We start from the raw sequence: 13,633 nt of genomic DNA on the forward strand, positions 1-13,633 counted from the left end.
AAAAATTTAGATAGTTCTTTAATGCGTCCAGCCTTCTTAATGAATGGTATAGGATTGAGTGAGTATTTAGGTAGTGACAGGTTCATATAGACATTCTCCTTTAGATGTACACTTCCCGTAGTGGGCGCGACATAAGCCTTGGGAAGTATGGGGTATAACATGACACTGGTCCTCAGGTCAGTTGGAGAGGACTTCTCTTGAGAATATGGTTGCTGATGATTACGGTCACTTGCATAGGAAGACGAAGTGGCCGTCTTTGTGTCGAGTTGTTTCGAAGTTGTCGCTTTGCTTGACGTTGGTGGTTGATAATTTGATGGGGTTGAAACACAAAGAAGGTTGGCAGCAGGGATGCCACTTTGGTAAATTGTTACCAAAATTGGTAGAAAAAATTTGGGTTGGTAAAAAGGTAAATTTTATCTCATTTTGGTAGATTTTTGTTGAATTATTTAGTTTGAAAAACAAATAAAACTTTTTGTTTACGTTTTATTTTTCGTAGTTATCTTTTCTTTAGAAATTTCTTTCCAAAAGTGCAGTGTACCTTATTGCATTAATTTTCGAACACTTTAATGCACGCTTTTTTATATATGTACTAGAGTGGTTCATAAAAACACTCTTTTTGGAAATTCATAAACGCTACAACAGAATATTGTTATTTTTGATGAAAAAAGAGACACGTATTTTTTTATTTTGAAAAAAAGTTTTCTTAGAGGTCGCGCTGGTCGATTTTTTATAAATGAGCTGATGTTCTCAATTTTTTTATTTTCTTGACATGTTAAAATGCAGCTAAAAATGTGGTTTTTACATATAATTACTCTGGTATTATTGGGGATCTTTCCCTTAATTACACACCTGTCTTGGACAATTAGAATGGGTCTAGTTCCCGAAAATATGCTCTCAAAAAGACACTAGTAAAATTAAAACGTTGATACTGAACGATTTACGCATTGTCATGGGTTGGAACTTGTTACCGGGGGGTTTCTGGAGTTGCCAATTAGGAATCTGAAGTCAGTTTTTCGAAATTCAAAATGGCGGATCCAAAATGGCGGTAAATTTTTCTTTTTAATTATTGGATTTGGTCGAAACACGGCACTCGAGAGTTTTTGGGGTCGGCGATTACGAATCTGAAGTCAATTTTTTTAAATTCAAAATGGCGGATACAATATGGCGATCGAATTAAAAAAAAAGTACTAAAATTAAAACGTTGATACTAAACGTTTTAAACATTGTGTTGCGTTATTTACTGACAAAAAAAAACTCGGGTCGAATGCGAAATTAAAAATATGCGGTTTAATTTCATAAAAGTTCACTTTTATTGATTTAGAGGAAAAAAATGCGGGCGGTAGCAAGCGGTAGCAAACAGGCGATAATAGCTAGGTTAGGTTAGGTTAACTCGGCTGCCCTAATCCCTCAGGAAAAGGGCACACTTAGGCCACCAAGGGCCCGTTGTGATGCCGTATAAGAGACTCCATATGTCCCTCCTCTTACCCTAGTAGTGGAACCACTTCGTTGCTCTGATGAAGCGCACAAAGTCATAGACACTGGCTGAATCCAGTTCGGCCAGACATTCAAAAGAATAATGGAGGAACGAGCATCGGCGAGCTCTAGCCAGAGCAGGACAGTGGCATAAGTAGTGCTCCACGCTTTCGATTTCCTCCTCATCGCGGCAGCTACGACAGTAGTCGTTTGACTGCAAACCCATTCTAGTGGCGTGGATTCCCATCAGGCAATGCCCGGTGAGAAGTCCAATAACATGCCGCAACAGTGGTCGCTCCAAGTGGAGAAGAGGGTGAGATCTACGCTTGTCAAGCTTAGGCCAGATATGTCTTGCTATCCTGCAAGTAGGCTCCGCAGACCATCTTATATTAGCCTGTCCGACGAAGTTATTCTCAAGCCAGAGCTTGCAAGAAGATAGCGGAATGCCCGCATTACGGGCTGTACTGATTGCAGGCAACAAGGTTCCTTTCCTTGCTAGTTCATCTGCAGTACAGTTTCCTGGTATGTCTTTGTGGCCTGGCACCCACACAACATTAGTGACGTAACACCTTGCCAGTTCATTAAGAGTACGTCTACATTCCAAGACAACCTTCGACGTAGATTTGTCACTATTAAGTGCTTTAATAGCCGCTTGGCTGTCAGATAAGATTGTTACCGCCTTCAGATTAATTAGAGAATCGATCAGCCAACTTGCAGCTTCATTTATTGCTGTTAGTTCAGCCTGAAAAACGCTGCATAGATCTGGCAGACGGAAACTGAGGCTAAGTGAGAGTTCTTGCGAGTATACCCCACTTCCTACCTTCAGATCCAACTTGGAGCCATCAGTGTAGATGGCTGTTGAGTCAGAATACGATATCAGGACCGAATCCTCCTCCCATTCTTCCCTTGAGGGGATCCTTGTCCGGAAATAATTCTTTAGTCCCGTAGACGGGACTGTGTAGTCCAGGCGCCTAAAGTCATCTGGAAGATTTTCCAAGATTCTAGAGTGCCCAAACCTCGTGTCACTCCATTTGATTAGCGCATTTAATCTAATAGCATTACAGCTTGCCTGTAGTTTACCATATAGGTCCACAGGTAGCAAGTGAAGCAAGGTCTCTAGGGCTTTAGTCGGCGTCGATGGTAACGCTCCCGTGATCATCATGCACGCCACCCTTTGGACCGCTGTTAATTTGTTTCTTATTGTAGATTTATCTACGGACGGCCACCAAACCGTTATGCCGTAGAATAGAATGGGACGCACAACCGCTGTGTACATCCAGTTCACAATATGAGGCTTCAATCCCCATTTTTTCCCAATCGCCGATTTACAGGCATACATAGCAGTTATAGCTTTCTTGCAGCGCTCTTCTATATTGCGCCGCCAAGTTAACTTTCTGTCAAGAATAACGCCCAGATATCTAACCTCCTCCGAGAAAGTCAGTACGATACCGTTCAAGGAAGGAGGTTGTAGCCGGACAGCTTTCGTTTTCTTTGAAAACAGAACCATGGCCGTTTTTGCCGGATTGACACTAAGTCCTACTTCTTTGGACCAGGTATCCACGACGCGTAAGGCGCCTTGAACTAAGTCACATAGAACTTGGGGGTGCTTACCAATTGCCGTCAGGGCAAGATAATCCGCGTAAGCAATGACTTGGCAAACTGTGCCTTGCAACCGTGACAGCAGGGTATCCACAGTTAGATTCCAAAGAAGTGGGGAGAGAACACCGCCTTGTGGGGTTCCGCGACTCGCATATCTTGTTATAGATACCTCCCCCATCTCCGAGTAAATAGTTCTACTGCCTAAGAGGCGACGAACAAACTCAACCATAGGGTGATCCAGCCCAAGGCGAGCTAGGGCTTGAAGGACCGCTCCCGGGAGAACATTATTGAAGGCACCCTCGATGTCCAGGAACACGCCTAGTGCAAATTCCTTAAAAGCGAGAGTCTTTTCAATGGTGCTGACAATACTATGCAAAGCTGTATCCACAGATCTACCTTTCCAGTAGGCGTGTTGACAGCTAGAGAGATTATTTACATCAATTTCCTGTCGGATCTGCAAGTCTACAAGTCTTTCCAGAACCTTGAGAAAGAAAGAAGTAAGGCTTATCGGTCGAAAGTCACTTGGTTTAACGTGGGAGGGTCTACCTCCCTTGGGAATAAAAACAACTTTCGCCAGGGTCCAACCCTTGGGTATGAAACTAAGCTTGATACAAGCCTTATAGATTAAGACAAGTATCGGACATAACACGTCAGATGCTGACTGAAGTTGGGCAGGGAAGATACCATCCATACCTGGAGATTTGTAGGGCTGGAAGGACTTTATGGCCCAGTCTACCCTTTGTACATCAATGAAGTCCGCTGAAGTCAACGGCCGTTCAGAGATAATAGCCGCGGTGTTGGGCTCCGCAGTACATCCTGGAAAATGCGCGTTCATTAGGACTTCAAGCATTTCCTCACGAGATGACGTCCAGTCACCATTTGGTTTCTGAATATACATCGCGTTCGTCGGACTTTTCGCAAGCACCTTTCGCAGGCGATTTCCCTCCGACTGACCCTCTATGCTATCGCAGTAATCCTTCCAGGAGTCCCTTTGGGCTTTCCTGGTGGCATTTTTAAATTTCTTCAGGGCTGCCTTATATGCAGCCCAAGAGCCATCGCGCTTTGCCGCATTAAAGAGTATCCTGCTTTCCTTCCTTAGAGAGGCGATTTCTTTGCTCCACCAGTGTGGCTTCTTCTTTCCTCTCGGAAGTACAAGTGGGCAGGAAGCAGATAAGGCCGAATTACAGGCTTCGGTAATGCAATCAACGGCTTCTTCAATTTGTTCCGATGAGCCTAACTCACCGAGAGAAGCAAGGTTTGCGAGAGAAAGCTCCGCTTCATCAGGTGGGGACAGTAAGCCTAGCTTACTGAGAGAAGCCTTGTTGAGCAAATTCCCCGAGAGTACTTTCCTAAACTTAGTCCAGTCAGTACGTCTCTTGTTTCTGTAAGCTTCCGAGGCCGGAAGTTCAAAGGAGATTACAAATGAGAGATACATGTGATCAGAGAATGAATGGTCGCTCAGTACCTTCCACTCCCTAATACTCTCAAAGAAAGCGCTAGACGATAAGGTAATATCTAATACCTCCTTCCTATTTGAGGTTACAAAAGTGGGTTTATCACCAATATTACAGATGGCTAGATTATATAATAATATAAAATCAAGTAACAACTCACCCCTCGGGTTGATGTCGGTAGATCCCCATACCGCGTGATGCGCATTTGCATCGGCTCCTATGACTATGGGAAACTTCCTCGAGTTGGCCTCTTTCACCACGTCCAGTAACCGAGCGGGAGGGCAGTCTTGGCGATCGTAGGCCATGTATGTACTGACCAGCCAGAGTGTTGTGGATTGGCTTTCCACAGAGATGCTCACCGTATCTTCATCGCTGAACTGTGTGAGTAAATTATAAGAAATACTTTTTTTGATTAATATACATGCCCTGATCTTACCTGCCACAGGTGCCGACACTATGCGGTAAGCATCAGAATTAAGTCCACAAACCCTGTGCTTAACAACCCAGGGCTCCTGGACAAAAAACTAGCTCCTCCCCTCTATCACTGAGGTGCAGGAGCAGAGCTGCAGAAGCTGCTTTAGAGTGATGAAGGTTTATTTGTAGAACCTTCATCCACAGCTTATAAAATATCGTCCCCGTCCATCACTTCTGGCGGGGTTCTATCGAACGCCTCAACGATGGTATCATCGGCGTCCTCTGAGTCCGACGTCAGAAGCAGGTTCCCGAACTCCCTCGTCCACCGGTTAAGTACCGATCCGTCACCAGAAACAGATTGCGTATCGCTATCTGTTTCCGCTGCCGAGTCTGACCTCACCACCGGGCAAGAGGCCTCGAGAACCTCCTGGACCCCTTGGTTAGAAGCAGGACCGCTCAAGGCGTTTTCTGCTCCAGATATAGGGCCGCCTTTAGGCGGAAGATTGCCAGCCTCGGGTTCACCCTCGGTGTTCCCCGGCTCTATCATTTTACCCTCATTCCCTTTTTGGGTTTTGAGGGTAATGGAGTAAAAGCCGTAGCTAATTACTCCCTTGCAGTCAGCAAGGATCGGGAGAGACTCCTCGTTTATCACCAAGGTGATGTAACGTTGCTGCTCCCTAGCCTCGCTGACCTTCACTACTTTCCAATCAAGGGCTGGTAGTGCATCATTTGAGACCTGGATGATATCCAGAATCTCCTCAGGACTCGAGGGTTCCTCTGGGACCCAGGCTCTGGCTCGCGGCTTACAAGGGATTTCATCCCTGTGCACTGCCACCAAGTCAGCGCTGGGCCACAGTTCCCCAAGAGAAGAAATTGCTTCCTTATAAAGTCGCGCCGACCGTTCATCAGCGCAGGAAACTAATTTGATGCGGCCTTGGTAGAGACCAGCATCGCGGACAGTTGGCGCAGGGCCAGGATTTTTCCGGAGAATCTCCTTGTACACCCGGCAGAGACCCACCAGGACGGACCTCCAGTTGTCGGCCGTCAGGTTTCCTTCCGGGTGCCCCCTATCCATAACTGCCAGGATCAAGTGGTCCTTGGCCACATCACTGAAAGCCCTCAGAGCCCTTGGAGGGTTAAGAGGGCTGTTAGCGTTAGAGGTTTTGGGCCTCTTAGGAGCAGCATCCACGTTGTCTGCTGACCGTTGCCTTTTGCTGCCCAGCTCCCTAGGACGAGAGTGAGTGGGTGCAGGTTTGTTGGCGGCATTTCCTTCCTGAGGTCGCTCACGACTTTCGGAGAGAACGCCCCACGCCCTCTCAACCACTTCCCTCATACTCTCGGGAACCGGGTCATTGCCGAACTTCCTCAGTAGTCTAGAAGCGGCTCTTCTGTCCCTCTTCGCCCTGACTGCTGGTCGGACTTCTTTTTTGGTCCTCGAACCACTGGGACCTGGGACGCCTTTGCGTTGATCCGACTTCTTACCCTCAAGGGGCTTGCGGTCGGTGGTGCTGTCCGTGCAGGACTTCCGGGTGCCAGTATCGCCTTCTCCCGGCGCCGCTTTGGAGCTGCCCTCAGGGGGTGTACTCGCAGCTTCCAGAGATGTGGACGACTGGCACGAGAGGTCAATTGGCCGTGCAGGCTCCGCTTGCAACCCAGACGCCAGTTGACCACTACCCACCAGGGGTTTGTTGCTACTGACGCCGGGCGCAACATTTAGTACTGTTAGCCGTTTAGGCTCCTTCGGGACCGCTCCAGCGGCTACCGAAGATGTCGTTTTTAGACAGACTTTAACGCCGTGTCCGTCGGCGGCATTTTTACCCGTGCAGGGATCCGGGGCTACATTTTTCGAGTTCATTATTTCTGGTTCGTTGGTCGCCTACTGAGCCGAAACCGTTCGGCGACCGAATATATGGGTAAGGGGAAAAACGGTCGGCCTCAGCAGAGCCCCATGCTGAGGTAAGTCCACCGTTACTCCCGGAGGCGGACAGGTATCCGGGAGGCGCCGTTAGAATACAGTCGGAAAACCCCCTGACTGCAAACCATCCAATGGGCACGGTGACGCATGACACCCTGGATTAGGGGGGCGTTTTATACCTACCGCCAGGTACCCCCTAGAAATAGCCTAAGTATGCCCACCCCAGCCCCCCTCGGACGAGCCCGTACGGCCTACCACTAGACCTAGATGAGGCAGGGGAGTTTATACCTCGGCCTTGGCTAGGCTCCGCCTGCTTGCACCACTGCAGCCATAGGAACAAGCCTACCTTGCCACAGCGGTGTAAGCAACGATGCCCATTGCCCAGTCGGCAACCGCTTGGAGGATATATCTAGGAGGATTTTCGCCAACCGCGATAATAGCTAAAGAAATAACAAATTAAAACGCGCAAAAAACTCAAGAGAGAAATACAAAAAAGTATAAAATGTCAAAATCGTTAACACTTATGCACAGTCTGTTGATACTTAACCCTTACATTAATATGTGCGATTAAAATATAAGAGAAAGCATAAATGAACCCAACATTTCCGCCGCCCTTGAACTATCTTGATACGTTTAATTAAAAAAAAAAAAATTTAACATCAAAGTATTATGCACAAGCTTACAATAGTGGAGGTTCTAAATGGCACTTATGCATATATATAATACTAATTTCCATCATGAAATATATCGCCTTTCGTAGGAAGGAGACAGAGTTTCGCTATAGGACGAACCAACTCTCCATGCGGCGTTTGTAAAGTGACTACTCTTACGTGCCCATCATTACCAGGGTGGCATTTCTTAACTCGCGCAAGCGACCACTTTGTCGGAGGAGTAGGCTCGCTGAAGACAACGACTACATCACCTTCTTCAATGTTACGTGAGGAACAGAACCATTTAGTGCGACGTTGTAGACTCACGAGGTATTCGTCTTCCCATCGGCGCCAGAAATGTCGCCTCATGGCCGAAATTGCTTGCCAACGTTGTCGAAGATCTCCACAGAACCCTTGACCCTCAGATTCTGGGATTGACTTCAGTGGCTCTCCAACAATAAAATGGCCGGGAGTTAGAGCTTCTATGTCGCCAGCGTCCGTAGGGTTATCACAGAGAGGGCGGGAGTTGACGCAGGCCTCCACTTCTGTCAACAGCGTGTTGAACTCTTCGTATGATAGCAGATTTTCACCCAGTACGCGTTTTAGGTGGTACTTAATGCGCTTGATACCGGCTTCCCAGTACCCGCCCATATGAGGTGCTGAAGGAGGGTTAAAACGCCACTCGATATTCGAATCGGTAAAAAAATTACGTGGTTTGGTGTCAGCCATACACTGTTGAAACGCGACTCGAAGCTCCCTTTCGGCACCAACAAAATTCGTACCGTTATCCGATGTCATAATCTTACAGTAGCCTCTACGATTGACGAATATCTTGAATGCGTTAAGGAATGCTGATGTGGACAGATCTCCAACAAACTCCAGATGCATTGCGACGGTGCACATACAAACAAAGAAACAAATGTATCCTTCGGTGGCCTTCGCTCCTCTTCCGTGGGTAAACTTATACAAGTACGGCCCAGCAAAATCAACAGCGGTACGGGTGAAACAACGTGCGTAAGTAGTTCGAGTCGCAGGTAAATCCCCCATCATTTGCGTGGCGAGGTTGCGATTCATGCAGATGCATTTCACGCACTTGTGGTATACGGCGCGTATTAGACTTCGAGCTCCAACAACCCAAAATCGACGTTGCAACACAACTTGCATAATGCGGGGTCCAGCGTGCAGCGTAAACTTGTGGATATCCGAGACAGTTCTTTGGCAAGATGATAGGATTCCTTACGTCAGGAGTAACCGTAGCATTTCTCAATCTGCCTCCAACGCGCAGGACATCTTTCTTGTCGAGATACGGCTGCAAACGCAAAACACTACTGCGAAGTGGAATTGGCCTCTTTGCGCTGCAATTAGAAATTTCATTAGAAAAAGAAAACTGTTGCGTATACCTTATTAATCGGAATTCAGCCTCAGTTATCTCCTGGAAACTCGGAGGACCAAGACGCTTTCTAGCGTTGTGTATAGTGCTAACTCGAGCGTTGAAGAAAAAACGTAACACGTAAGCGATGATGCGCCGCAACTTGGAGTACGACGAATATTTCGTCATTATTGACCATTGATCCTTCAAACTTGTTACATGAGCGTGAACCTTGCTTCGAACGCCCAATCAGTTGTATGATTCTTCGATGACGTCTGCTTCCAGAATAGGTCAGCGCCTACCAAAAACTCAGGGCCAGTCCACCACAGCTTATGATGGAGTAGTTCGGACGGACTGATACCCCTTGAAGCACAATCTGCAGGATTTTGTTCTGAGTGGACATGGTTCCAACAATCAGGAGGCAGAACCTCCTGGATATCAGCTACGCGGTTCGCAATGAAGGTCATCCATCTGCTGGGATGCGCTTGTATCCACGCCAATGTGATGGTCGAGTCGGTCCACGCATACAAAGGGTAGCGGAGTTCGTCCCAGCTAAGCAATACGTTCCGCACCAATTTAGCAGCGAGGTGCGCCGCGCATAATTCTAGACGCGGTAGAGTCGTTGATTTAAGCGGCGCCACCTTTGTTTTCGACGAGATCAACGAAACTGTCACCCTGCCATCTTTTTGTAAGGTTCGCGCATACATTACGGCGGCGTAAGCGCGTTCTGAGGCGTCGGCGAACACATGCAGTTCCGTAACTGAACCAGTTATTCCGGTGCCAAGCCACCGATTTACTTTAAAGTTTGAAAGAAGAAGCATCTCTGAGCGATGTTCCGACCACTTTATGGCGACGGAGTCAGGAATAACGTCATCCCAGCCAACGTTGGCACGCCAAATGTCCTGAAACCACATCTTAGAACGTATGGTTGCTGGAGCAAGTAGTCCCAGAGGATCAAATAGTGTGCTGACATCGGACAAAAACGCTCTTTTAGTCAAATTAACGGGCGGTCTCTTCAGGTTTACTGCAAATGTGAAATGGTCTTCGTCTGTGTTCCATATTAGGCCCAAGGCGTGAACATCTTTCCCATCGACGATGTAATGCGGTATAGATTCGGACGAGTTCGAAATAGTTTTATTTAGTTTCGCGCAATCCGACGCCCACTTTCTTAGTTCAAAACCACCTTCCTTAAGTATCTCGGAAACGTTTTGTTGCAGCGATTGAAGTTCTTCTCTACACGATGTACCAGTGAGCAGATCGTACATATAAAAGTCGTTTAGTATGACAGAAACGGCTTTTTGACAACTGTTCGACGAGTACCTTGCGGTCTGTTGAAGAGACTTTACAGCTAGGTGTGATGCCGCTGCTACTCCATAGGTCACGCGCAACATGTGGTAGTCTTGTATCGGTAGTAAGGGGTCACGACGCCAGACGATCCGTTGTAAATCGATATGTTTCGGGAGACGCAGACTTGACGGTACATCTTTGCGACGTCAGCCGTAACACCGTACCGATGAGTACGAAAACGTGTCAAAATGGAAAATAAATCCTGCTGCAGCTGGGGTCCGACAAATAACGCGTCGTTGAGCGAGTTTCCGGTAGCGCTTTTGGCAGATGCGTTAAATACGACCCTCAGTTATGTCGTAACACTTGACTCTTTTACGACTGGATGATGTGGCATGTAATAGACTGGATTCGAAGTTTTGGACGCAGGCTCCATATGACGCATATCAATGAGCTCCTGCATAAACTCATTGTAACGTACACGCAAGTCGTTGTCGCGGGCGAGTCGTCTTTCGAGGCGTAGCAGGTTCTGAACGGCGAAAGTTCGCGAGTCCCCCAACGGTACATCCGATTTCAGGGGCAGCTCAACTATAAACCGACCATCAGAAGCTCTTCGATGCGTTGACTCGAAATGGTTTTCACAGATACTCTCATCGTGTGTTAGATGCGTTTTTTGTGGAGCTTCCTCCAGTTCCCATAACCTGGTTAGCGTCCTTTCCAGTGTCACCTCACAATGCAGCGATTGCACTCGGGGCGTAGCGGGATGAGAGCCATCGACACTCCCAAACAACGGCCAACCAAAGACTGTTCGCTGGGTCATTGGCGTGCCAGACGGACCTTTGCGAAGTTCCGAGAAAACCAGCTGGTCCATGACGTCCATGCCGACCAATATGTCGATACGACCAGGCTTCATAAATTGCGGATCTGCTAGGAACAATCCTTGTACGTGGGACCATGCTGAAACCGGTACAAACTGCGTGGGCAAGTCGTTCGTTATTTTCGGCAAAATTAGTGTGTTTACTGTGAAGCGTCGATTGGAGCAGAGAGAAGAAAGCGTTAGTACTGTCTCACCTCTGGATCGACCTCCTTGTGTTGACCCAATGCCCGTAATAAGCACGTTGGATGATGTTCGCGGTAGACCCAAGCGTTGCACGCACGCCTCGGTTACAAACGAGGCATGCGACCCGGAATCAAACAGTAAACGGGCGGGTTGCCAATGACCGGCGCAATCGCGGACCTTTACCCACGCGGTGGACAATAGTACTAACCTTTCTGTTGGTTACGGCGGATTGGAGCTGGAATTCAGGCATGGTGAAACACGTACAGCGGCGGGGTCCGTTGGAGGACTAACAGCGGATGAAACATTTTCGTTCGCGTTTGGTGCGGCATCGACGGCGACAGGATGCGGGGGCACATGAGACGTATCGTCAACAAAATGAGCAGTGGTTGTGGCATTGTTCACAAAACAAACACTATGCAACAGCGTGTGGTGGCGTTGGCTACATACCCTACATGCAGATGCACTGTTACACTTAGCCTTAAAGTGACCCGGACTTAAGCAGTTCACACACACTCGTGATTCCTTTACGAACTTTGATTTTGCATTTACGTCTAAACTTCGAAATTTGTCGCAACTATAAATTTTATGGGGGCCGCTACAATAAGTACAGTCTGCATTATGCTCTTGCATCGCATGGAATACATTCGCTGTTTTACCTACTGAGGTCATTCTCCCTTTAGTTAGCACTGTGCTTGTGGTCGAGGAAAGCATCGATAGCGATCGGCACCGTATCTCTAAAAACGTCGTAAGTTGCTCGAAAGTCGGCGGCTCATCACTTTCGAGTGATAGCTCCCATTGCTTCCTTGTTTCGAATGCCAATTTGCTAACTACCTCATGAACCAACCAGTCGTCCCAAAACTCGACAGGACGCCCTAGTGCTTTGAGCTCGCGAATGGACTGCTGGAATGCGTCAATTACACCTTTTATTGCATCAGCAGAATCACTTGTAGCCCTCTTTATTTCCGACATAGCTCTAATGTGTACTTCGACAATAACGCGCAACACCTTATAACGAGCCTTAAGAAGGTCCCATGCCTCTTTGTGATTTGCATCACTAATTTGGAAGCCACTGATGATTCTCAATGCTTCACCCTTTAGACAACTTCGAAGATAGTGCAGCTTTTGCCCGTCCGATAAGGCCGGATTATTGTCGATCAGCGAGGAGAACGCGTCGAAAAACCCGATCCACTCCGTGGAATCGCCAGAGAACGTAGGTAGTTCCATTTTAGGTAGCCGTATGGCTGCAGAGATAGGTGTAGTCACAGTAGGGCGCGATTCGGTACGACATTTTTGAACTCGGTTAAAATTTGATAAAGCCGTTGAATACCAAGTCTAGGCTTGAATACGCACATTTTCTTCCAATTCGATGTTATCACCACCACACGAATTGTCTACAGCATCTTGGGCATTATTGAACCGAACCCATTGTTCATTTAATAGCTGCAAGTAACTCGCAACGTTTTCTACATCCATAGGGAATGCTTCATCAATACTTTTTGACATATACCGTTTAATGGCACTGAGGGCGGAATCGCGTGTTTTTATGGAATTCGACATTTTTCGAATTTGCCTTTTAAGGTTACTCGTAAGTCACAGCTTTTAAATAGAGTAGTTACAGCGAGCAAATGAAGGACACAAAGCGGCTCTTAGAATTTTGGTAATGTCAAATGGAGGACGAGCGTACAAAATCGCGCACAATCTTAGGTCGCTGAGATATACTCTTTTTATGCCACTCGAACACGAATCGCACTTAAATTCTTGAACTTTGTCAGTTTAATCACTACAATTGCCGCTTCGTATTTTATACCAATTACAAGCTCTACTTGGCTATATATTTTTTTTCACTTTCGCAATGTCTTTTTATAATATATGTAGATTTACAATATATGCGGGCGGGATGTACTATCCGGCTCGAAGGACCAAAAAATGTTGCGTTATTTACTGACAAAAAAAAACTCGGGTCGAATGCGAAATTAAAAATATGCGGTTTAATTTCATAAAAGTTCACTTTTATTGATTTAGAGGAAAAAAATGCGGGCGGTAGCAAGCGGTAGCAAACAGGCGATAATAGCTAAAGAAATAACAAATTAAAACGCGCAAAGAACTCAAGAGAGAAATACAAAAAAGTATAAAATTTCAAAATCGTTAACACTTATGCACAGTCTGTTGATACTTAACCCTTACATTAATATGTGCGATTAAAATATAAGAGAAAGCATAAATGAACCCAACACATTGTCAAGGGTTAAAATACGTTTCCAGTGGGTTTCTGGGGTTGCTGATTACGAATCTGATGTCAGATTTTCAAAATTCAAAATGGTGGATCCAAAATGGCGACCAACTTTAAAAAAATGATTGGATTTGTTTGAAACCCTTAACCGCCATTTTGAATTTTGAAAATCTGACATCAGATTC

At 46.6% G+C, this 13,633-nt stretch overlaps 4 protein-coding genes across 4 annotated transcripts; all 4 read right to left on the reverse strand.

The window, feature by feature from the left end:
• Positions 1-7,580: 7,580 nt before the first annotated feature.
• On the reverse strand, positions 7,581-8,669 carry LOC118755500. The gene has a single exon (XM_036490337.1). The coding sequence runs from the start codon at positions 8,667-8,669 to the stop codon at positions 7,581-7,583; it is 1,089 nt and encodes a 362-aa protein (XP_036346230.1).
• A 420-nt stretch (positions 8,670-9,089) lies between these two features.
• On the reverse strand, positions 9,090-10,265 carry LOC118755507. The gene has a single exon (XM_036490341.1). The coding sequence runs from the start codon at positions 10,263-10,265 to the stop codon at positions 9,090-9,092; it is 1,176 nt and encodes a 391-aa protein (XP_036346234.1).
• Positions 10,266-10,510: 245 nt separating this feature from the next.
• LOC118755514 lies at positions 10,511-11,038 on the reverse strand. The gene has a single exon (XM_036490352.1). The coding sequence runs from the start codon at positions 11,036-11,038 to the stop codon at positions 10,511-10,513; it is 528 nt and encodes a 175-aa protein (XP_036346245.1).
• Positions 11,039-11,437: 399 nt separating this feature from the next.
• On the reverse strand, positions 11,438-12,442 carry LOC118755524. Its single transcript, XM_036490360.1, has one exon. It carries the CDS (start codon positions 12,440-12,442, stop codon positions 11,438-11,440), a length of 1,005 nt encoding a protein of 334 aa, XP_036346253.1.
• Between the last annotated feature and the right edge of the window lie 1,191 nt (positions 12,443-13,633).

The sequence above is a fragment of the Rhagoletis pomonella genome, unplaced genomic scaffold (assembly GCF_013731165.1).
Source record: "Rhagoletis pomonella isolate Grant_MI unplaced genomic scaffold, Rhpom_1.0 Rhpom_scaffold_00002, whole genome shotgun sequence".
Classification (NCBI taxonomy): Eukaryota; Metazoa; Arthropoda; class Insecta; order Diptera; family Tephritidae; genus Rhagoletis; species Rhagoletis pomonella.